Raw genomic sequence first — 21,685 nt, 5'->3', positions numbered from 1 at the left:
GTGCCTCTGTGAACACTGCAACCATTTCCCACTTGAGTTGCAAGTAAAATTAACTTCTAAAATGCACCTCAACCTAGAATGTCGTATTACCACCCCATCAGTCTTAAAATGCTAAATGTGTGCTGTTCTTCTCCTTTCTTTCACCTGGCTGCATTTTCTAGTGTTCTTGACAGTGATTGTAGGAAGTGTCGGTACTCCTCCGGTTTTGGTTTTATCAGTTATACATTTGCTATATCACAGAAACAAGACCTGGTCAATGCAGTCACACAGCAAGAGAAAAGACGAGGCATGGCAGGAGCTGGTAGTGGTGAGAAAAGAGATGTAGGTTTCCATGCAAGTAGTTGTTGCGACAGCCTCTTGGGATGGAGTGGGGGGCAATGGGGTGCTGACTTCCACTCCCCGGGAAGGAGCTGCTAAGAGTCTCCTCTGATGAGTAATTCCTGCGCAGTTCCATCTTCAGTAAGATCATCCCAAGCTTCAGACTCGTCTTACTCATACCAGATGAAGTAGCATGACTAACCAATTCTACAAGTATTTCTGATACTATTACCTTATTCCTTGTTCCTCAGACCAGAGGTGGTACTTCACAGGTAAATAAACTGAACTGATCCCTCTGTTATAATTGAAATTTGTGTTTTATAAGATAGAAAGGCTCCCATAACTTTTGTTGTATCTTAATACTGTTTCATAAGTACGCAAAGCATCTCCCCACCCACCCACAGACAAATCTGGACATCCTGAAGCTTTGTGTGTCCACTGGGAATAATAGCTGCATTTTTCTTGTAGCCCAAAACCAGACATTCAAAATGTCCCACAGCCTCACCAGGCTGTTGTGATCTATCCGTAAACATTCATGGACCAGCTGTAGTGGTGTATGGACAACCTTCTGGGAAGCTGCAGGCAGCTGCAGGGTGCCCTGGGCACTGCGTAAAGGCGCTGTGTAACCTGACGTATTAGCAGTGAGTTTCTATACATTATGCAGGGAGATTGAGTAATGAATTCCAAGCAAGCAATGTCACTCAGAACTTCTGAAACGAAAATGCTAATCACAGCTGTAAAGAGCATGAGTGGATTGAGGTTTTTCTTGTATGACTATTTGTAGGTAATTAGTATGAAGTCATGGGGGGAAACTCCTCCTTTATGTACAGCGTGTGCTGGAGAGAAGGTTCACGTTGTGAGCTGGGTTACTACAAGTTCCTAAGAGGAAACCTTGATTGGGGGAAATGTTTATTAGCATTTTTTTCTTTTTATCTCTAAATGTACCTGTGTGGCTACTCTATGCCCTTTGAGCTCTTGTACGACTTAATTTCACACTGCAATCACTTTGTATAATGGCAAGGCCTTTCACCACCTCCCCCACTCTAGTCCCCATTCATAAATAAATGCATATCTCAGATACAGATCACAGAAATCCTTTCCATCTCTCAACTCATCTTCTAGCTTGGCCAAAACCTTGAAGAAAAAATTATGCTGAGTGTTTTGAAGTGCAGCACATCCAGGCCTTGCAGGTGGAGGGTGAGAATGCCCACTGCAAATTCCTGCTCTCCCCACTTAAAATCAAGCTGAGTCCCTGGATGACCTCTCCCTCTACTAACAGTCCAGATTAGCAGAGTCCTTGAGATAACTAGGTCCCAGATGTGCAAGGGTTCTTAAAATCGATGTTAAATTCAATACTATGGTAATTCCCTGTATCACAGTATCAAGTGATGTTCATGTGAAATCCACTTAGTAGTTTGCCTATATCTGAGTTTTTATTTGCTTGGTCTAAGCATACAGCCCCATGAAGAGCGTATCAAAGTGTGCCACAAAGATGAGTTGTATGTAGTTGCATTCTAGCAGGTGGTAGGCTGCAAAATGTGATCTTGCTACAGCTGCCAAGATCAATCCAACAGCAGCAATCCAAGATTGAATAATACAATTGACCTACATTCCTGTGTCACAAACAAGTCGGACAGTTAGAATCAGGAATGTGTATTGCCTTTTTACCAGTGCAGTGTCTGTCTGCTGGGAGGTTAACACCATTTCAAGCCTCTTGAAATCAAAATCACCAAATTTAGGTCATGTTTTAAGCATTTATTCCTTCTGTTTCATTAGAAGAGTCTCTTAACTGCTGTTGTTGCTTCCTGTCTGTCTTGGCACATTGGTGGTAATATTTATTCAGTTACTTCATAGTCTTGTTTATGAAGACTTAAATTGTAAGCAATGTATCAATATGAAATACTGTTACTCTGTCATTTAAGGTTCTTTTTCCTATGCAGGAATTTCTCTGCTAGGACATAAGAAGGGTCCTTTAATAGGTGTGTTTCTAAAAATACCTATTATATCAAAAGGATCCTCCTTGTTTATCCATCTCTAACTTCTATATTGGCTTTTGAAATTGGGGGAAGGGAGAGAGAATGATGAAATTTGTGGGGTGGGTACCCACCTCGCTGCCGGCTCTGCTGAAGCATCTACACTTTTGTCTGTGCTGCCACACTCTGTTGCCTACCGTGTATAGCACAGGGATGCCAGGTGCACACGTTTTCTAGCCAAATGTACTTATCTCCTAGCCAGATGTTGCAGCATTTCAACGATGAATATATCTTCAAACGGATGTGTCCAAAGCACATCTAAAATAATTTCAGTTTGCTGAGCTAGCTTTAAGCCTCATTTGGTAGTGATCCATGGTGGTCTTTGACAGAGTTTTTGCAGCATTTTTTCGGTCCTTCTTGGAAAGTGACCTCTGTAACTCACAAGTTCCTAGTCATACTATCTGCTTGAGTTTTAATTCACCTGACTCTGCAGGAGTAGACCATAATGAGTGATTCAGTAGCTTAGAGAGAATAATTCAGTCCATATTCCCAAATAAAAAAAGTCACCACTGTGAAAGAAAGTGAGTTGTTTTGTCTTCTCACCAAGGCCTGCAAATGAGGAAAAGTGCACTATTTGCTCTACCAATGACGCCAGTGAACTCTTAGCAAAACAGTTCAAAGCTATTCTGCAAGTGTGAAATAAGATGGTATTTTCTTTTGCTTTCAGAGAACTTGGGAAGTTCTCTGAAGTGGAAGCAGTAGGAGGTTGAAAGCATACTGGCCTACAACACACCCCTCCCCTGTTTTCACTCTTCCTTAGGCATTCCTTTGAGACAGGATTTGGGACAAGATGGATCCTTTGGCATAGTCTAATATGGTTCTGTGGTTATAAAGCATGGTACATGCTATAGTCATCCCTACAATACCACCGGCTGTTTAATTGCTATCTGAAAACTCCTAACTTGCTAAATTTATCCCTGATGTCCTTCCAGTTAATGGGCATGAAGTATGGGCATGAAGTTCTTTCTGGAACGTGTGCGTGAAAAATGGTGTTCATCTAGGATTTCTCAGTGGTCTGTAATTGTACATTGTGTAGTTCTGCCCTGAACTCTGTGGTCAGAGCAGTGCCTTGATTGACAGCTTTCAGATGATTCAGTGAATGTCACTGATTAAGTCACTTCTAGATGCTTGACAACACAGAACTTAAGCAGGATTGAAAGTTTGCTGTTCCTCACGTTGGGGCTGTCTTTGTGTGATTCTGTCATACTGTATTACACGGTTTATTACTCTAACCTTCATAAGAATAACTTAATTTATAATACAAGGAACGTGAAAGTTACAGGCACATAACTGCTAGAATCACCCTTGGTTTTCTTTTTTTTTTTTTTAAGAATCACTTTAGGAGCTATTTTCCCACATTCAAGGGCTATAATTTTTAACAAGGGTAGCCTGCAGTACTGTAGATGAATGCTTATTTAGTTTTGATGCCTTACCGTCTTAAAATAATCTGTATAAAACTGTGCATCCTTTCTGGAAATGTCTTAATAGAAATCCTGTTTCCATCTGGGAAGCTGAAAGAGCAGAGCAGGCAGACAGAATGTCATGTATGTGCAGAGTTCATTTTGCAGAGTCTCAGCTGACCAGTTGTTTCCCGTTAACTGCAAGGTTTATCATAAGTGAAAAGCATCAGGCGTCCTGTGTGTCCTTTCCTTCAGGTGTAATGGGTATCCTGGGTTTGAGTGAGTGGTGGGGGTTTTGGTAGCAGCGGAGGAGGCTACAGCAATGGCCCCTGTGAGAAGCTTCTTGAAGCTCCCCCGGCTCCAAGGCGGACCCACCTTTGCACCAAGGCCAGGCCAATTAGCTGTGCCTCTGAGATAACGTATTTAAGAAGGGGAACCTGGGACTAGTGAGGAGAAGTTGTGAGAACATCTGTGCGAACACCGAGGTCAGTGGAAGAACAGAGGAGAAGGAGGGGAGGTGCGCTGGTGCCGAACACCCCTGTATCCCATGGTGAGACAGCAGGGCCCCCCACCACCACCACCTATGGGGGTCTGTGCTGGGACAGATGCCCATGTGCGGCCTGTGGAGGCCCCATGCTGACCCAGGTGACTGTGGCCAAAGGAGGCCGGGACCCCGTGGGAAGAAACCCCACTGTTGTAGTTCAGCACTGGGAGGATTGCATCGTGTGGGGGTGACCCACACACCCATGGGAGCGACTGATGTCGGAGCTGGTTTGCAGAGGACTGTCCCCTGTGAGAGGGGGACCACGCTGGAGCAGGGGAGGAATGCCAGAAGTTCCCCCTCCCTGAGGTGGAAGAAGCTGCAGGACTGACCGCACCCCCCATTCCCTGCCCCCTGTGCTGCTGGCGGGGAGCAGGTAGAGATATCAGGAGCAAAGCTGAGCCCGGGAAGAAGTGAGGGATGGGGGAAGGTGTTTTCAGGATGTGGTAATGCTTCTCATGGTCCTACTCTGTTACGTGTTGCTGTTGTTAGTGTCTGTATTAAATTTATGTGTTGTTTTTTTTTTTTTTCCTGTCCTTATCTTGATTCCTGAGCCTTTTGCTTTACTTTCTCCTTCCCAGTGCTGGGGGGGGGAAGGGGGGAGTGAGTGGCTGCATGGTGCTCAGGTGCTCTCTGAGCCCAAACCATGACAATGGGGCAGAACACTGTAAGTGTAGCGCACTTGCATGAGCTTGTTGTGGAGAACAGAACTTATTTTGCTGTTTATTTTCAATGAAAAAAAAAAAAAGGCCTCTGATACCAGTGGGCTTGCATCAGTGATATGACTGCTGGTTGAAGAAGCGCTGATACGGTAATGGTAGGTTGTGGTTCACCTAGCAGTGTGGAACTGCACCATCGGTTATTCGGATGAAATAAAATGTATGCAGACTGTAAAATATCCTAACAGGACTAGTTTTTTAGAGACAATGTATACTGGCTTATGAGAGTTGTCGTGATGCTAGTATGCTAATGGAAGAGCTTTCTTTGACTTCACAGATCAAGAGCAAAGCAAAGACATTTTGTGGCATTAAGAATTTGAGAAACTTTTGAAAGTTCTTAAATACAGAATCAGGATGGCAACTGGAGAGGATTTCAAAATAACATCTGAATATAACTAAAATACATACTAAGTATTTTGATGTAAGTAAAATACATACTAAGTATTTTATGTAAGTAAATTGGGAGAACTAAAATGTTATTTTCATATAAAACATGAACAGTATTCCCCATTATAAACCATTTAACCTAGACTATACTTTTGTAATCCCTCAGGCAGGCTTCCTGGCAAAGCCAAGGTCAGGCTATGAAACAATGTCATGGGCACCCCTGGGGGTCTGCGATGCCAGGGTGATGCCACAGGCTCAGGTGCACCTGTTTCGTCATGTGTCATGAGGTAATTCCCTGGGTGCTGTTGGTGAACAACACTGTGTGGGCAGCCCATGACTCCCATTTCTCCGCTGCACCCAGTGATCCCACGCCCGTGGTGGTGGCAGCCCAGCCTTCCCTGCGGGACAAGCCCAAAGGTGTCGCGTGGAATTACAAGATTTTAGAAACTTCCCATCACTGTTGATCCCTGAGGTAAGGGACTGTGATGACATGTGCCAAAACCCCCACCAACACCCAAACAAACAACAGCCCCTAAAAATCGTTGTGAAATGGCAGGCGGCGAGGATGGTGCGGGTCCCTTTCGGTAGCCGTGAAGGCAGCCGGAGCCCGCAGCGGCCCGTTGTCAGGGGGAAGCACCGGCTCCCTCCCCGCGCCCCGCCCGGAGCCGGCTGCCGGCACCTCGCGCCTGAGCCCCGACGGCCGCCGGCGGGCGCAGCAGCAGCCCCTCAGCGCCCCCACCGCCATTTTGCCGTGCGCGCCGCCCGCCGCCCCCAGTGGGCGCTGTGGCGCTGCGACGGAGCCCATAAAAGGCCTCGGCGGCAGCGCCCGCGTGTCTGTGTGTGCCGGTGTGTGCCGCGCCGCCTGCCTGCCTGCCTGCCTGCCTGCCTGCCCGCCCGCCCGCGGCATGCTGGCGCTGAGCGCTGCCCGCCGCCTGCTTCGCCCGCCCGGGGACCTGCTGCCACCGCCGGGGCTCGCCCGCCTGCGAGCGGCCGGTGCCCGCGGTTACTGCGCGGCCGGCGCCGGCCCGCCGAACCCGGTGGTGTACTTGGACGTGGGCGCCGATAACCAGCCGCTGGGACGCGTCGTGCTGGAGGTAGGGGCGGCAGCTCATCTGGCGCCGGGGCCCACCGAACGGTGCCCGGGAGGCCGAGGGCGGCAGGACGCCCGGGCATGGCGGCCGGTGAGCGGCAAGGTCAGGGCAGGCCGGCGCGGGCGGGGGTGGCTGGCGCGGCGGCCGGTGCCGGCTCCCGGGGCCGCGGGCAAGGCGCAGCCGCCCCCGGTGTGGGGCGCGAGAGGGGCCCGGAGGATGGCGGCCCTCGCCGGGCTGCCGGAGCCGCTGCCCGGCCGCCCTCGGGGCGCTGCTCCCGGGGCGAGAGGGCGGTGAGGCGGCTCCCTCCCAGGCGGGAGGCGAGCAGGGGTCGGGAGAGCCCGAACTGGGGCACCTGCCTTCGGCTCGTCGCGACGAGGCTCGCCCGTGTCCGCAGCCGGTAACTGAAGGCATCGTCCCCGCCGGACGGGCCTGTGGGGGTGGCTGCTGGGGGGCGGCTGCGGCCCATGAGGTGGGGGCCGGGCCGTGCAGTGGCAGGGAGCCTCAGCAGAAGACTTTGAACCATAGCATGGAAGCTGAAGTACTGAACAAGAATAAACTTGGTGGTGCAGCATACTGCTGGCTTGAGCGGAGCAAGCACGGTTCCAGCAGCGGCAAAGCGCCCGAAGGCCCGTCACGGCTCTGGGGTCCCGTGCTGCCCAGTGAAGGGCAGGGCCCCCACCTTGCCGCCCAGGGGTTGGCATACTCCTGGGTCTTCAGCCGCTCTTCCAGCTTCGTCCTGGTTTTTTCCTTTTTTTTTTTTTTTTCCCTGGGTGCTTATTGTTTGATTCTTAGTTGCCAGTTTTCTGAGGTGCTGCCTCTTTGAGCTTCCTGCTTGGTGTGTATTGAAAGGTTAGCACAGCTCTGTTTGAACTGGCAGCTAGCTCAACAGCCAGTGAGCAACTGGCTCTTATCATTAAAAATTCGGTCTCTGAAATACCCAGCCATTTAAAGAAGGCCTGAACAGGAAGATTGCAGTACACGCTGCACCTACGAAAAGCACGATAAGTGCCAAGACTTCAATTGCGGTATACCATGTGTCCTTAGGGCTGGGCACGTGCCTCTGAATAAATGCATTTCAACAGATGGCTCTGTGCTGGGGAGAGTTTGATCTCTCTGGTTATATCCAAACTGGCTTTGATCCTTAGGGTCCATTGTAAAGATTCTTCTTAGCTATTGCTAAATTATTGTGTTGATCGATGAAATCATTAGACACTGCTCAAGTTGCTCTTCATCAACTGGCCAAGAGTTACATTGAGGGGATATTTTTAATTACCAGCCAAATGCTTGGAAAGTCTTATGGTGTTCTTGGAATTTTGGGTGGCTTGTGATGTCACATAGCTCGTTACCTTGGGAAGAGGGTTCAGTTGTACCATCCTCCCATGTAGTTTTTCTGTGTATGTATGAAAAGGCTGACTTACTGATTTGATTATTTTTCTTTAACAGCTAAAAGCTGATGTGGTTCCTAAGACAGCAGGTGAGGCAGCATCTCCAGAATTTCATACTTTATATATTTAAGGTTTAGATTGCGATTTGCAGGAACAAGAACATTCTTTTACTTTTTGGAAACTTATTTCCATGTTCCATCCCCATTTATTAAATGGAGAAATACGATACAAACTTTGTCAGAACAGTGCTAGTGAGGAGTTATAATTTGTCGCTGTTCCAAAGTTTCATTTTGTAATTTGTGCCAACAGTACAACCCCCCATGTTGGGTTATCCGTGGTGAATAAATATGATTAGAAATACATTAATTTGCAAATGGGAAAGGGTAAACCAAAGGGATGGTGTCTTAGAGTTTCCAGAGACCATGTAGGGTTTTGTTTTCCTGGTCGCTAGCTGGTTAGTGCACTCATGTTACAAAGTTTTTGTGTGCTATCACGTGCTTCCTTCCTCATCTGTTTAGCAGTTCTGAAAAAATACTTTTGTTTCAGTTTCCAGTAGATGAATATCCTTAAAAAAAACTCCCATCTTTGCAGTTACTTTAGAGAACAAAGGCTTAAGTCAGAAAATGAAACTTCTGACTCCAGAGTGGTGGTTTGGGGGTGGCAGGGGGATTGGAGTTAAGATATAACAGCAAAATAAAAGGGAGATGAGATGGTAAAGGATTGTGTTTGTACCCTCTTCTGAGGCAAAACAAGCTTTGTTTCCTTAGCTTTATAATGGAGGGTTTTTTAAAGGATGGAAACAACTAATAGGTCAATCATACCTTAAAGATACTATAAAATTTTTGAAGTGTATAAACTTGGGACGCAGTTAATCTACTTGAGTTTAATTATGTTATGTATCATATATGGCAACATAATACTTTACACTTTGTTTTCACAGAAAACTTTAGAGCTCTTTGTACTGGTGAAAAAGGATTTGGGTATAAAGGATCCACTTTTCACAGAGTGATTCCTTCATTTATGTGCCAGGTAATGGTTTTTTTTTTCACTTCTGCTATTAAATTTATTTGTACGTTATTTATATATTTTTTGAACCAGTAAGACTATTAGTAACATTTTAAGTGGCTCTGCTCTAACCTTTGCTAACTACAGAATAAAGAAGTGACTGTGACTTGCATTTGTCATCTTTTTGCTATGGCTGTTGCTTAGCACATCCTTTGTACAAATAAATGTAAATTATGTGTAGACTGTCTTAAAAAAAACCTGGCTTAAGGCTTTCTGCTTTTGTATAGCAGTGTACTTCAGTGTGGGGCATATGGCACTTGCTTGGGAGAAGTATTTGTGGGTAGAATGACAATCAACCTTGTGTTCTAAGAGAGCTGAGAAAACAACATGTCCATTCTTTATTCCTAGTAGAATAATCTGTTCACAATAGAGAATGTGTTTTTAAAAAAAAAAATATTTTTTTTTCTGAACATCTCCCTAATACGGAGTGGAGGAGGGAACCAAAAGGGGTTTGGGTCAATTTTTGGGATGACGTACCTGAAATGGATTTTGTTTTGATTTAAAGGATGAATCTTTCAAAATTCTGAATCAAAGTTCATGCATGTTAGCAATTTTTTCTTAAACAGCAACAACAACAAAAAACCAAACAGAAAAGCTTTTTGAAAGCCTTTTTTTTTTTTGCTGTGCTTGGCAGATGAGCAGGAATTCAGCAGCTGTAGTGCACTGGATTGTATGATTCCTGGTGGTCCTCTCTTCCCTTAAAAGAAGCTACATTTCAACACCATTGCGTCGTAGAATAGCTCTGTAATAAATCTGAGATGAAGATTATAGTAAGCGTGCTTTATTTATTAACCGATGACTGCCATGGTCCCCCTTCCTCACTTTTTTTAAGCTAAAAATACAGCTGTCAGAACAGTCTTATGACCTATTTCTGAGAAATGAAAGGAGACAAGTGTGCTGTAAAGGACCTATTTTCTTGCCTTTGAAATGCAAACTAGGGTTTTGTGATACTGACAAAGGAACAAAGTTTAGAAGTCTTGCTGGAGTCAGAAATACATAAATATAAAAAAAATGGAAATCCTAGTCTTAGTTGTACCACTAATTTGTAAAGTTCTGTGTAAGTCTGTTGTTCTTGCCTCTCTGTTTTGTCCCTGCAAATGGACCTGAAATGAGGATATGGTGGTATGGTGAGATGATGAATTGATGTTTAGGAATCACTTAGTAGTCATTACCAAAGTGGAAATACTGTCAGAGGTTTCAAATATTTTAAAGTGAGAGGAAACAGTAGAGGCCTTTCCACTTGTTGAGATGCAGTGTTAATATGATTCAGGCAATTGGTATAGCCTAATTGGAGGTCATCACACCCAGGACTTGGCGATTCAGATGCCTCCCCACGGCATGCAGCATGCAGAGCATACTTCTGGGACTGCGTAGGAGTAGCCATAACACCACCTGTAATAGATTGCTCAAGGTGAGAATGGAAGGATGAACATCACATGAAATACTTGTTAGGTACGAGTTCCTTGCCGGCATGGGTGGTGTTGCCTGTGGGAGAGGAGATGGCAGACTGCTGAAAGCCGTGTTAGGAGCCACCTTTGGGAGTCGCCATGGCTGGGTGGTTTTGTTTGTTGGGTTTTGTGTGTCTAACCGAAGACAGGTGGCTACATCTGTCCCAGCAAACAGCATGTAGCTGAGGGAGGTTTAAAATAGCTCAGGTGTAACACTTAAACAAAACCTAGACATAGCAAGTAGTAATAATGGAGATCCTGGCCAGTATTTATACCTATTGGGAGAAAGAAAGAAAGGGAACAAAAAAAAGTTCTTAAGTCTTGCCTATGGTGATGAATTTGGGTGATTTTGTTTTGAGGCCTTTCAGGTGTTTCTTAAAAGTACTGCGATTTGATACATTTGGGAGCAAGGCGGCTAACACAGAAGGGTGGTTGTTGGCGTTATGGATGCCACTTGCAGAGTATCAGCAATATCTGGAGCTACTTTTAGTTTGATTGCATCTTCATCTAGTTACATGGTTTTAAATCCTCATGTGACCATACTCATTCTTAACCTGAAGAAAATGTGCTGATGTTAGTTTTTAAATTAGAGCAAGTGAATATATTTTCAATAGCATCGCTTCTGATGTAAAATAATGCTTATGTGATAGTAAAGGTAACAGCCATTTCTGTTTCAGGGTGGTGACTTTACAAATCATAATGGAACTGGTGGAAAATCCATTTACGGCAGTAGGTTTCCAGATGAAAATTTCCTACTTAAGCATGTAGGACCTGGTAAATAAACATATTCGTTCCACCTTCTGATGACTATAACCTATAATGAAGCATTGTTTATGAAGATGTATTTAAAAAAAATACATGTTTTTTTAGATGTGTGGGGCACTTGGTAGTTACACAAATATCAAGGAAGTTTAACAATGTATTGTCTCTGACATGTTTATTTGTGTAGACTGCTGTACAAATACAAGTCAGCCTGTAATGGGTGATATTGCCACTCTTGCTCTTACTATAAAAGGGACTGGGCAAAATAAATTATGATTTTTTTGTATTTTACTTAAAAATTCTACAAAGGTGAAATTACTCTTTTGTAAGTCATAGACTTGAATTTTTACTTAGGTGATTACTGCAGAAGTGAAACAAAGCAATCTGGGATTTCTTATTTACTAGATAAGAGGCATGTCCTTTTAAGCTCAGATTAAATTGAGAAAAAATAAAGGAAAAGCCATACATAAGAACATCTGATTGAATTCCATAGTCTCTCTTTTTCGGATTGTTACTTCCTCATCACAGGAAACTACTGCTGCTGTTGAACCACAGTAGAGGTTACCTGATGTTAATCACATTCAGGACATGTACAACTAATTAAATTATTAACATTCTTGCTGTGGAAAGAAGGGAGGCTGGGCTCGAGGGAATAGTCAAAGACAACAAGTTGGCATTAGAAGTCGCTTGGAGACAATGTGAGACCATCACATCTTCTGTCTGTCCATCTTCAGTCTAAATGTGCAGAGGAAAACCGTCTTCTCCACAACATACTTGTTATACCAATCTAATAAACTGCTACTGCTGTTCTAGGTGTTCTTTCAATGGCCAATGCAGGACCCAATACAAATGGATCTCAGTTCTTCATTTGCACTGCAAAAACTGACTGGTAGGTTCGCAGCCCTGCATATTAACCTGATGAATTGATGCCTGGATTCGGAGGGTTTGGGATTTTCTTAGGGTGATTTTTTTTTTGTTTGTGAGTAGTTGTTTTTTTGTTTGGTTGGTTTGTTTTGGGGGTTTTGTTTTTAATTTCCAAATTACTTGACTCACAATGGAAAATAAATTGTTTTGTGCTACTTGAGGGAGGAAGGGCTGTGAGGGTAACAAGGCTGCTATCCCCTATAATGCTTTAAGGTCCAAAGCTAAAAGTATTTCATGTCACTTGGAGAGCAGTTCTGCCTTTGCTGTAGAGTTTGATCAGCAGGTGAAAGCAATGAAGATCTGCTAACACCCCTTCACTGAGCTTAGTGTAGTTCAGTCTTTATGTTGTTGTAAGTAAAACTGCCTTTGTTTGTTTGTTTTACAGGCTAGATGGAAAACATGTTGTTTTTGGGCATGTAAAGGAGGGAATGGATGTTGTGAAAAAAATCGAGAGCTTTGGTTCCAAGAGTGGAAAGACCTCCAAAAAGATTGTCATTACTGACTGTGGACAACTGTCCTAGCCTTTTGCCCTACCATTCAGGACAACTTCAACGCTGTGAAAAATGAATCAAACATTTCTGATCCCATGAGTAGCACCTATGGAACCGTGTTTTCTATTTAACTTGGTCCAGCTTTTATACTTACATTGAGTAATATTGATTAAAAGCATAAAACGATAACTGAAACATGTTTTAACTGAGCTACCTTGGTAGTCACACTGATTTGGTAGAGTCCCATTGCATTTTGAAAGAAGTAGTACGGTCACCCAGAGCATATATGACTCCAGTGTTGATACTGTTCTTACTATTCACATGTTTCAGGTGTTAGAATCGGTTGTGGAGTTGACAACTTAAGTGTTCTATAGTTGCAGATTAGATACAGATTGAGAAATACCATGTTTCCTTCGGTGCTAATAAATGCCTATTCTGTTGTTTGTCTCAGCACTTTGAATAAATAATACTAACTAGTGCTCTCAAGGCTGTCTGCAACACAACTGTCAGACATTTTCTTTCCATGTCTCAATTTAAGTCTATGCAGTAGAATTAATGTGGGTTTTTAAAAATTAATTCTGTTTTAATCTCTCTTTTTTTTTTGGTAGTCTCAGACCACTGTTTAAAACTGAACTCTACCTTCCTTCAATGGAGCAATTTGACTCTTGGGTTAAGTAAATTGCTTTAGGTTGAGTTAGCGTACTACTAGAGCTCTACCTGGGCAATAAGACCACAGATTAGCCAAAAGATCATGGGACTTTTATTATGCAACTGTGAACTTACTTGAAGTGCAGTTCTACTCTGTGATCTGGTTCTGTGAGGAATACAGCACAGTTCTCAATAGATACAGCCTGTTTTTGCACTTTGAGAATGTAATCAGACTAGATTGAGCTTGCTTGAGTGAGAAATAGGTTTCATTGCTTTTTTGTCCTGTTGGTCCTGCAAAGTCAGCCCACCTTGGGTATTACTTGGATTATGATTTCTTCTCATGCATCATCAGAAGTCGAAATTGGTCACCACAAAATGACAAGGCCTAAGTGGTGCGGCAAAATCATTAGTGTTGGAGTGGATGCACAAGAAGGAAAGAACTCAGCTGATCAGATAAACACGTTTTTATAAACCGGTATGTTTTGTGGGGAGTGCTTGTGCAGCAACAAATACTGGAACCATGCTTTTAGAATCATTAAAGCTGTAAAGTATTAATGCTTGTGGGAGAAAAATCACTTGACTGTTTCTGTGCAATAATCATGTTACTGAAGAAAAAGATAAAATGTGATGGCTCTCTTCAAATGTGAATTTACTTCCATTACATTCTGATAATATGTGGGTTTAAAACTGGTCTGCACTGGATTTTCTTTTCACCAAGGGCTGCATTCTTGTGTGTATGAGGTAGTATTCAGAGTGTAATTTCACAGAAAATGGAATTGAAAAGCTTTTTATTCTTTCCACTATACCTGTTTCATCTTTCTTTGTAGTATTTTTGAAATATTAATTTGTGCTAGTTTGGATTATTTCAGTTTGATAGAACAATGATTTTTTTTTGAGTTCTCTTAATTTGTATATGAAAAATAATTAAACACAGTTCTACCACAAAAAAGAAGTCTGTTCTTAAATGTACTTTGCATGCTTACTTGAAAGTAGGAGCGTGAGGAGCTGAAACCTGTTGTGTTTACTCAGGCCGTTCTATTCTGTCCGCGACGGGTTGATGTGGTGGTATTCAGAAGCTGTGCTTTGCCTCTCGCTAGTGAATCTAAAATATCTGGTATACAGATAGAAGTTCAAGTTTTGTGACTCTTCCCTGATTTATTCCATCAATTTGCAGAGATAATGGGGAAAGTGTAAATTTACTGGGTGTTTTTAATTTCTGAATTTCTTTTCAAAAAAGTTGGTAATTCCATCTTTTTGCTGGACAAGTGAGGGAAAGCTCCTTCCTTGTGTGATCAGAGATGACCTTAAGAATTTAGCATCTTCCTCTGTGTCAGTGGTATGTGTGGATTGAAAAGGCAATGGAAGATGCTTTGCCACAAACCAGTCCATTTTCTCAGAACTGTGTTAAGCCTTAAATAAGTAATAGTATTATGCATGTTATAATGATGTATTACATATGGCTGTGGCTTTTACAGACACATTTATGCCCTAACTTCTGAAATGTAAAAGCCAAAAACTTTCCATCAAGGCTCACAGTCTTGACTAGAGGATAAATATTAAGACCTGCAGAATCACTGTGATTAGTAACTCGTTGCAGTGTCTTGATGGGGCTGGCTTTGGTTTCCAGACATCACTCCTCTGCATACTTGTGTCTGCCAGAAGAAAGTCTTTGCTCCCTGGGTGCTTAGAGCAGTGTAACGTTGTCAGTGTTTTGACAAACAGGTCAATCTCTTAAAGTTTTCTTCTATAAAGTATCTTCCTCAAAATGGATTTTTCTGGGGTTCTGTTCTTCCTGGGTTTTCTTTTTTTTTTTTTCCCTTCCCTTTATTTAAAAAGGCACAGAGCTCTATTCCAGTACGAGTCTTGCACCCTGCAGCATTGCAAGAGTGTTCCTATACTGAAAATACACAACTACAGCTGGTAGTAAGTATACCTGAGTGACTTTTAAGAGCTGGTAGTGACATCCCAGAACACCACAGCAAGGGTTGCAGGACCTGTGTGGCTGACACCACCCCTCTGTAGTCCTGTGGCTGTTGGTCTTGGGTAGCTTGTGTGCTTTGATACGCAACTCCAAGTCGGGATTGCAGTTCATGGGTAAGTACACAGAGATCAGCCTTTGCTAGTAATTCTCTGCTGAGATCTGATTTTGTACAGGTTCTTAAGTGCCCGTCTCTTTCCTATTAGCCTTCATGTATCACAAACAGCTACTAGAAGAGAGTTCTCCTTTTGCAACCTTGCTTGATGGGTTTGTCAGCTTCAAAATCATGGGCTAGAACAGGAAGAGTTAGTGTCGCCAGTTGTGACTTCCTTACTCCAGGATTTTGTACCACTTCATAGCAAAATGATGTATGTTACGACAATAAACTCTGCCTCATAGCTCTGTTGTGTACAGAAAAGGACTTTGACTTCTAAAGTTAATCCACTTCAACTGTGAGATGGGAAACTGCCTGAAATGATTTTTAAAATACATTTAGATGTTAAATGGATATGCTTTCCTTGTCTTCTGCTGGTAAAAGCCATGATCTTAAAGCAGTTCAGGACATGGTTTATTTTAAAGCAGCTGAGTGATCCTAGAGTAACTAACATTATCCATGTATATATTAGAAGTGTGGAAGGTTGGTGCCGTACAGGTTGAAGCACCGTGTGGTATTTTCATCCCCTGCCCAGGGCTTTGTTCCCTGGGTGCTGCTGCTGCGGGCAGAGCTGGCGCTCGGCTGAGGGGCCGGCGGTGCTGGGCACTCTGCGCTTAAGGCCTAGCGGGGGATGAGATCAAACCTTGGCTTTTCTGTTATGAGAAAGATCTCCCCGCTAATGAGCAGTGTGGAAATGATTTTTCCTCCGGTGCGTTAGATTGTAACTGCCCGCTTCGCTTTGGTCCTCGGCTGCTGTCACGGGTCACAGACGGGGCCTTCCCCAGCACTTCCAGCGCTTTCCTAAGCTCTGCCCAGAGCCGCCCGCCGCAGCCGCGGGCGCTCCCCGCGTCCCCCCGCGTTTGTGCGCGGCCCCGGGCTCCCGCAGCCGGGAGCTCGCGCTCGTCCCGCTGCCCACGAGGTGGCACCACGCGATCGCTCGTGGCGTGCCGGGACGCCGCCGGGACGGCAGTGGCCCCCGCTTGCGCGGCGCCGCCTCCCGCGCAGCCCCGGCGGCGGACGGGCGGCGGCGCGGGGCCGGCGGGCGCGGCGGGGCGGGCTGGGGCCGCCTCTCGGCCGGCTGCGGAGCGCCGGGGCGGCCGCTGCGGGTCTCGCTGGGTGCAAACCCTGCGACCCCCTCAGCGGCCGCGGCAGCTCCTGCGCCGTCACAGCGCTCCTCGGTGAAGTAACGGCCTTCCCGAGCGCCGCCGCGCAGTGCCCCGCGCTGTGGCTACTGAGGGGCGGTGTTGGAGTATAGCGCCTGAAACAGTTGGGCGGGACTTCTGATTAGAAATCCTGCGCCACTCTGCTAGTCATGGAAGAGAAAGGAAGGTATTTGCTATGGAGTTGTGGTTTGGAGGGGAGCTGAGGGCTGGCGGGTGTGCTACTGCAGGTTTTCACCTGGATGTTTAGAGGTAAAAGCCCGCGCCCTAGCAGAGAGGTTGGCACGTCCAGGCTGCCTCCGGGGTGAGGCACGGCCACGCCGGGAAAAGGGCCTGCGGAGCCAGCTCCACGGTGGCCACCGCTGACATACTTCCAAAGGCAACACAAGTGAGAAATCACACACTCAGAGGGCACCCTTAGGTAAAGTGCAAATAAATATACACAGAAAAAATGAGTTTATATTTCAAAGTTGTTTCAACAAACTCACAAATGTTTTTGTTTAGTCTCATGTTTTAATTATTTGTTCCAGACTTTCTGCTTACATAAATTGCTTTCTTTGGTGCTAGACTGAGGCTATGTCTCTTTGTTTATAAAGTTTATATGCTTTGAAGTCAAGACATCGGAGGTACAAAATGTTGTTCTCTTTTGTAATGCCGTATACTCTGCTGGTAGCAATATATCAGCAATCAGAACCTCACAGAAGTTAATTACTTAGAGTACAAATAATTTTACATGCCATTTCAAGGACAATCTGGATGTCCTGCTGCTAGCTGAGAATTTGTAGTTGGACAGACACTTTCTACCCCATTTAGAAGTAACCAGGCTAAAAAGACATTGACTTTCAAGTGAAAAACTTTTAAATCTTGAACTGCAAGTTTTTGTATTGAGTCTGACTCTGTTTAAAGACATGGTATGAACCAGCTGATCACAGGTGAGTTTCGGACCAAAATCTTCACAGCCCAAAACATCAATTTATTGCACTGTTGAACTAAAAACTGGACCTTGGCAACAATTGCCCTGAGCCTTGATGTTACTTCTCCAGTTATCAGTGCTCTGATTTTTCCAATACAGCTCTGGATAAGCCTTTTCCATGCCCTCCTGCCTCCAAGTGGTCCGTGTGTCTGCCAGGGGATGCTGCACAGGGTGCTGTGGCCACCCAGAGCCTGCATCCTATGTTAGCCATGGGTGAACTGCCAGATGGTGGGCGAAAACAGAGCCACAGCACCGTGAAAGCACAAGTACCTCTCCCATGTAACCTCTTTCCCCTTGCACTGGTTGAGGCCTGGGAGCCCCACATCAGGGCCTCACTGTGCTGTGCCACAGGCTGGCCGAGCCCCTGCCTTGCTCCCCTATACATCATTTCCATCCTCGTGGAAGGGGACTGTGTAGATTGCTTCATATGAGCAAAACTGCTTTCCAAGCAGTAACCAGCCTGGGTGAGGACAGAGAGGCGGACAGAGATTAGCGGTGTTTTCTAATTCTTCCCAAAACCTCCAAGAGAAGGAACTTCTGCTCCTGCACAAGGTCACCCATCCTGCCCTGGCGCGGTGGAGAGGTGGGCTTGGAGGAGCTGTGGGACAGAAAGGCTGCACCTGGGGAAGCGGGTGACTCACTGCTTTGGGAGGCAAATGGGAGCAAAGAGGTGGTTTTTTTCTTTTGTCAGAGCTGAGGCCAAGGGTGTCAGGGACTGGCAAGAGCGTGATTTAAAAGCTGGGATGCAGGAGGACCTTCACTGTGAGCTATAAATGGCGGAAGATGAAGGGACTTGGAGGCAATTGCGTGAGACAGGAGAGCTCCCTGTGACAGGAGAGGGAGGTGATTCTGTTACAGGGGATCTGAGTGTGGACCGGCTTGTTCGACTTCAGATGTCGTGCCTAAATGGAGAAAGGTTTGAGGGACCTCGCTGCAGAAGGTTGTCAGTACCTGCTGCCTGTTCTGTTGGTGGTTATGGAAATATCCTGGGACATAGCTGGAGGTAAAATGCTGCTGGTGTTTTTGACTTGAGTTCAGTGCAACCGTATCAGAGGTTAACACTGACTCCAAATTGCTCATTATTTATTAACTGATTAAGTGAACAAAAACCTAAAATTCGGATTGATGAAGTTTGAGAAGAATGGAGGCAAACTCACTCAGCAGCACACTTTATTATCTCTCAAGAATTCAGCAAAACGTTCAGGTCCCAAAGGCCCCGGAAAAGAGCAGCATAAACAAGTAGGTAACTGGACTTCGAACTCTAAAACTGCTGCTCTGGTCTACTTGTCCCCAGTGAGGGGACAGTTCTTCACCTGGTTTGATAGCATGCTATGCACTTTGCTTGACCTTAGTCCGTGTTCACTATGCATATATATTTTTCAGGATTAAAACACAGGTTATAGCTTGTGTGTAAATGTCAGTGTACCTCCAACCAAACAGCAGCCCTTGCTGTGAGTGCTCCAATGTGTGTGCATGTCAGCAGAGCACCTGCTTAACCGCAGGGCTTAGAGAGGGTTTCTCCAGTTGTCCTCCGCCCCATCCTCACCAAACGTGGCCGCTGCAGCTGCAAGCAAGCGGGTGTAGGGTGAGGGGGCAGGCACAGCAACCATTCTGTGCTGCTGTTCCTCAGGACACCCAGAGGCAGGGCATTGCTGAGGTCCACCCTGGCCCATGCCAGACAGAAACCATCCCTCACCAGGTGGGAAGAAGCAATGGCTTCATATAATTTATTATTTATTAGGAAGCTGCATTTCTTTTTGCATCCATATCTCGGACCTGGAGATCTGAGGCGGGCAGGTCCAGCCACGTGTGCTGCGGTGCAGGGCTGTACCAGGGGTGCTGCTGTGACTTTGTGCCCCTCCAACAGGTCACTATTTTTAACCACCCCTGAGAAATGGTGTGAATTCCCGGTTCTTTTTACCAGCCAGGACAAAAACCACATAACTGAGGAAAATGACTGACTGTGTCTTTAAGATGGGGTCAGAGAGAAGTTAAAAATGTGCAGAGACAGAGTTTTTTGGGGAAAAAACTCTGTCACCATTCTCATTTTCACTCACCTCCTACTTAAAATTCATCCAGGAAGGTAGGCAGAGGAACACAACAGCTGCTAAAATTACTAGGTGGAAATCATTTTTAGCAGGCGCAAGTGTCTTGTGGTTTTCCTGCTCACTCTCTTCCCCTCCACTCCTACCTCATCCTCCACTCGCTGCAGTTTCCTCCAGAGAGGCTTTTGTGTCGCTGGTGTCTCTCTAATAACAACCGCTGTCCCAGCCAAGCCAAAGGCGATCTGTTGGTGATGTGTGGCAGCTGCAGCGCCAGCCTCTGCTGGGACCCTGGCCCTGAGGAGGAGCCCTGGGCTGGGCTCCCACACGTGGCTCTCTGAGGGCTCCTTCTCCGACCCCACCACTGGCACAGCTGACACGAGGTGGTCCTCAGAGATGCAGAGGAGTGTGAGGAGCAGGCGGCAGCTGCTAGTGTTTAGGCTTTGCCGGAGCAATAAATTTGTATTAGTACTAAACAGTGCACGCTCCAAATGATGCAGTGTCTTAGTTTTTTTTTTTTTTTCCTGCCAAAAGTCAGTGTTTGGTTAGGATTTTATTTTTTTGGAAGCAGCGTTGCTATTAACTTGATGGTTGCCAAGGCCAAACAAAGTGCAAAGTGTCCTTGGAGAAAGCTGCGTGATTCTGTACATTAAAAACTGGGGGATGCCAGCACGCAGTCTTGGCCTCGCAGCCTGTCACATGCTTTGCTTATGTCGCCAGGATCCTATAAACATTTTTGCTGCATTTCTTAAAGAACGTTTCCTTGCTTAAACAGCAGAAGCTCAAGCTTTGCATTTTTTGGTCTGATTCTTTTTTGGTACAGGGTTGTACAACTTGTGGGAGGAGCGTGCAGTGGAGCCAAGGCAGGCTGGCTGGGCAGGGGTGAAAGGGTTATAGCTTGGGGCCAGCACGCAGTTACACCCAAACGCAGAGCTAGAGCCCGTGTCCCCCACCCTGAGCGCAGCATGACATTACATAGCTGTTAACCCACTAACCCTTGGCCCCTTGACTCACTGGTGTATGCAAACAATAGGCTGGCCCTGCACAATGGGGAAACAATGCAGATTGCTGCCCTGACAGGCGCCGTAAGCATTAATTACCCGTGGTTGACAAGGGCGGTCTTTAAGATTGCTGTTGGGTCTGTGGCAGGACCTCGGATCAAGAGCTGGGGCTGACTTTGCAGGGCACAGTGTACGTACACCAGGTCAAGCAGCTTCTGGCCCAAAGCTGCCCAAAAAAGTAGTACTTTGGCTTGGATGCCTCCCTTCTTGCTCTTCCCATCACCTGCTCTCCTCTGTGCACAGTCGGTGATGTAAAGCAACAGATTGTTCAGAGCGAGGGAGCTGCAGAAAGACCTCTTCCTTGGCCCCTGATATGAGGCTGTGCGGCTCAGTCCCCTGAGATACCTACTCCCTCCACCCTACAGAGGAAGCCTGAAGGATGCTGCAAGTTAGCCCACTGCCAGAAGATTTGGCCGTGACTGTGGCATCCCTGGGTTGGCGGGGTGCAGGCAGAGCTTTGTCGTGCCCTGTGAGGAGGGAGCGTGCTCAGCCCCTGCATGGCAGAGCTGCCGGTGTTAGATCCTCTCTCCAAAAGTGCAGCTGTCCCCCACACCCCCTCCTGATACAGCAGCGTGCTTGCAGCTGTGGCAACAGCAGCCATGAGGTTCTGAAGGCAGGGTGGGATTCAGGGCTGCAGGCTGGTGGCCCTGCAGGTGTTGGTCCCTGTGGGGTGACGTGAGATGGAGGTTGTGGCTGTTGCTGGCTTTCCCTCCCCAGCTGCTGGGCTGGTGGTGAGGCCAGGCAGTGTGGCACGGGCAGGGGGACATGATGGTGGCAATGATGGCACTGCTGCCACTGGGAGCGGGTGCAGCCAGGCATGTTGTCACAGGGCACTGTGAACACACGTGCTGCTGCTTTGCTTTCCTTACACAGGCATTCAGGTGCCTGAGGGTGCACTTTTTCTAATGTCCATCTGGATCTTGCCCTGTACTAAACTATCTCCCCAAGTCTGCAGTGAGAGCATGTCATTCCCTTGACTGCCTGTGAATCACCTGCCTGAAATCATGCCTTAATACTATCTTCTTTCCAGTAAACCTACCAGTAAAGGCAGATGTTGACTGGGAAACCGAACTCCAGGTGTGTGCAGTGTTTGCTGACCATCACC

General features: G+C 46.0%; 1 protein-coding gene across 3 annotated transcripts; it reads left to right on the top strand.

The window, feature by feature from the left end:
• The first annotated feature begins 6,224 nt into the window (after positions 1 to 6,224).
• Positions 6,225 to 14,164, top strand: PPIF (peptidylprolyl isomerase F). Of its 3 annotated transcripts, XM_074874524.1 has the most exons (7): positions 7,933 to 7,963; positions 8,815 to 8,903; positions 9,574 to 9,709; positions 10,248 to 10,350; positions 11,065 to 11,161; positions 11,963 to 12,038; positions 12,459 to 14,164. In XM_074874524.1, the coding sequence occupies exons 4-7, from the start codon at positions 10,285 to 10,287 to the stop codon at positions 12,592 to 12,594; spliced, it is 375 nt and encodes a 124-aa protein (XP_074730625.1). In that variant the 5' UTR covers positions 7,933 to 7,963; positions 8,815 to 8,903; positions 9,574 to 9,709; positions 10,248 to 10,284; the 3' UTR covers positions 12,595 to 14,164. The 3 variants fall into 3 exon arrangements, with proteins under 3 accessions (XP_074730624.1, XP_074730625.1, XP_074730626.1); XM_074874523.1 differs by lacking the exons at positions 9,574 to 9,709; positions 10,248 to 10,350 and adding an exon at positions 6,225 to 6,492; XM_074874525.1 differs by lacking the exon at positions 10,248 to 10,350 and having other exon boundaries at positions 7,936 to 7,963.
• The last annotated feature ends 7,521 nt before the right edge of the window (positions 14,165 to 21,685 follow it).

This window comes from Strix uralensis, chromosome 7, assembly GCF_047716275.1.
Source record: "Strix uralensis isolate ZFMK-TIS-50842 chromosome 7, bStrUra1, whole genome shotgun sequence".
Classification (NCBI taxonomy): domain Eukaryota; kingdom Metazoa; phylum Chordata; class Aves; order Strigiformes; family Strigidae; genus Strix; species Strix uralensis.
The sequence above is the reverse complement of the archived record's forward strand: the minus strand, read 5'-3'. Positions and strand labels throughout refer to the sequence as shown.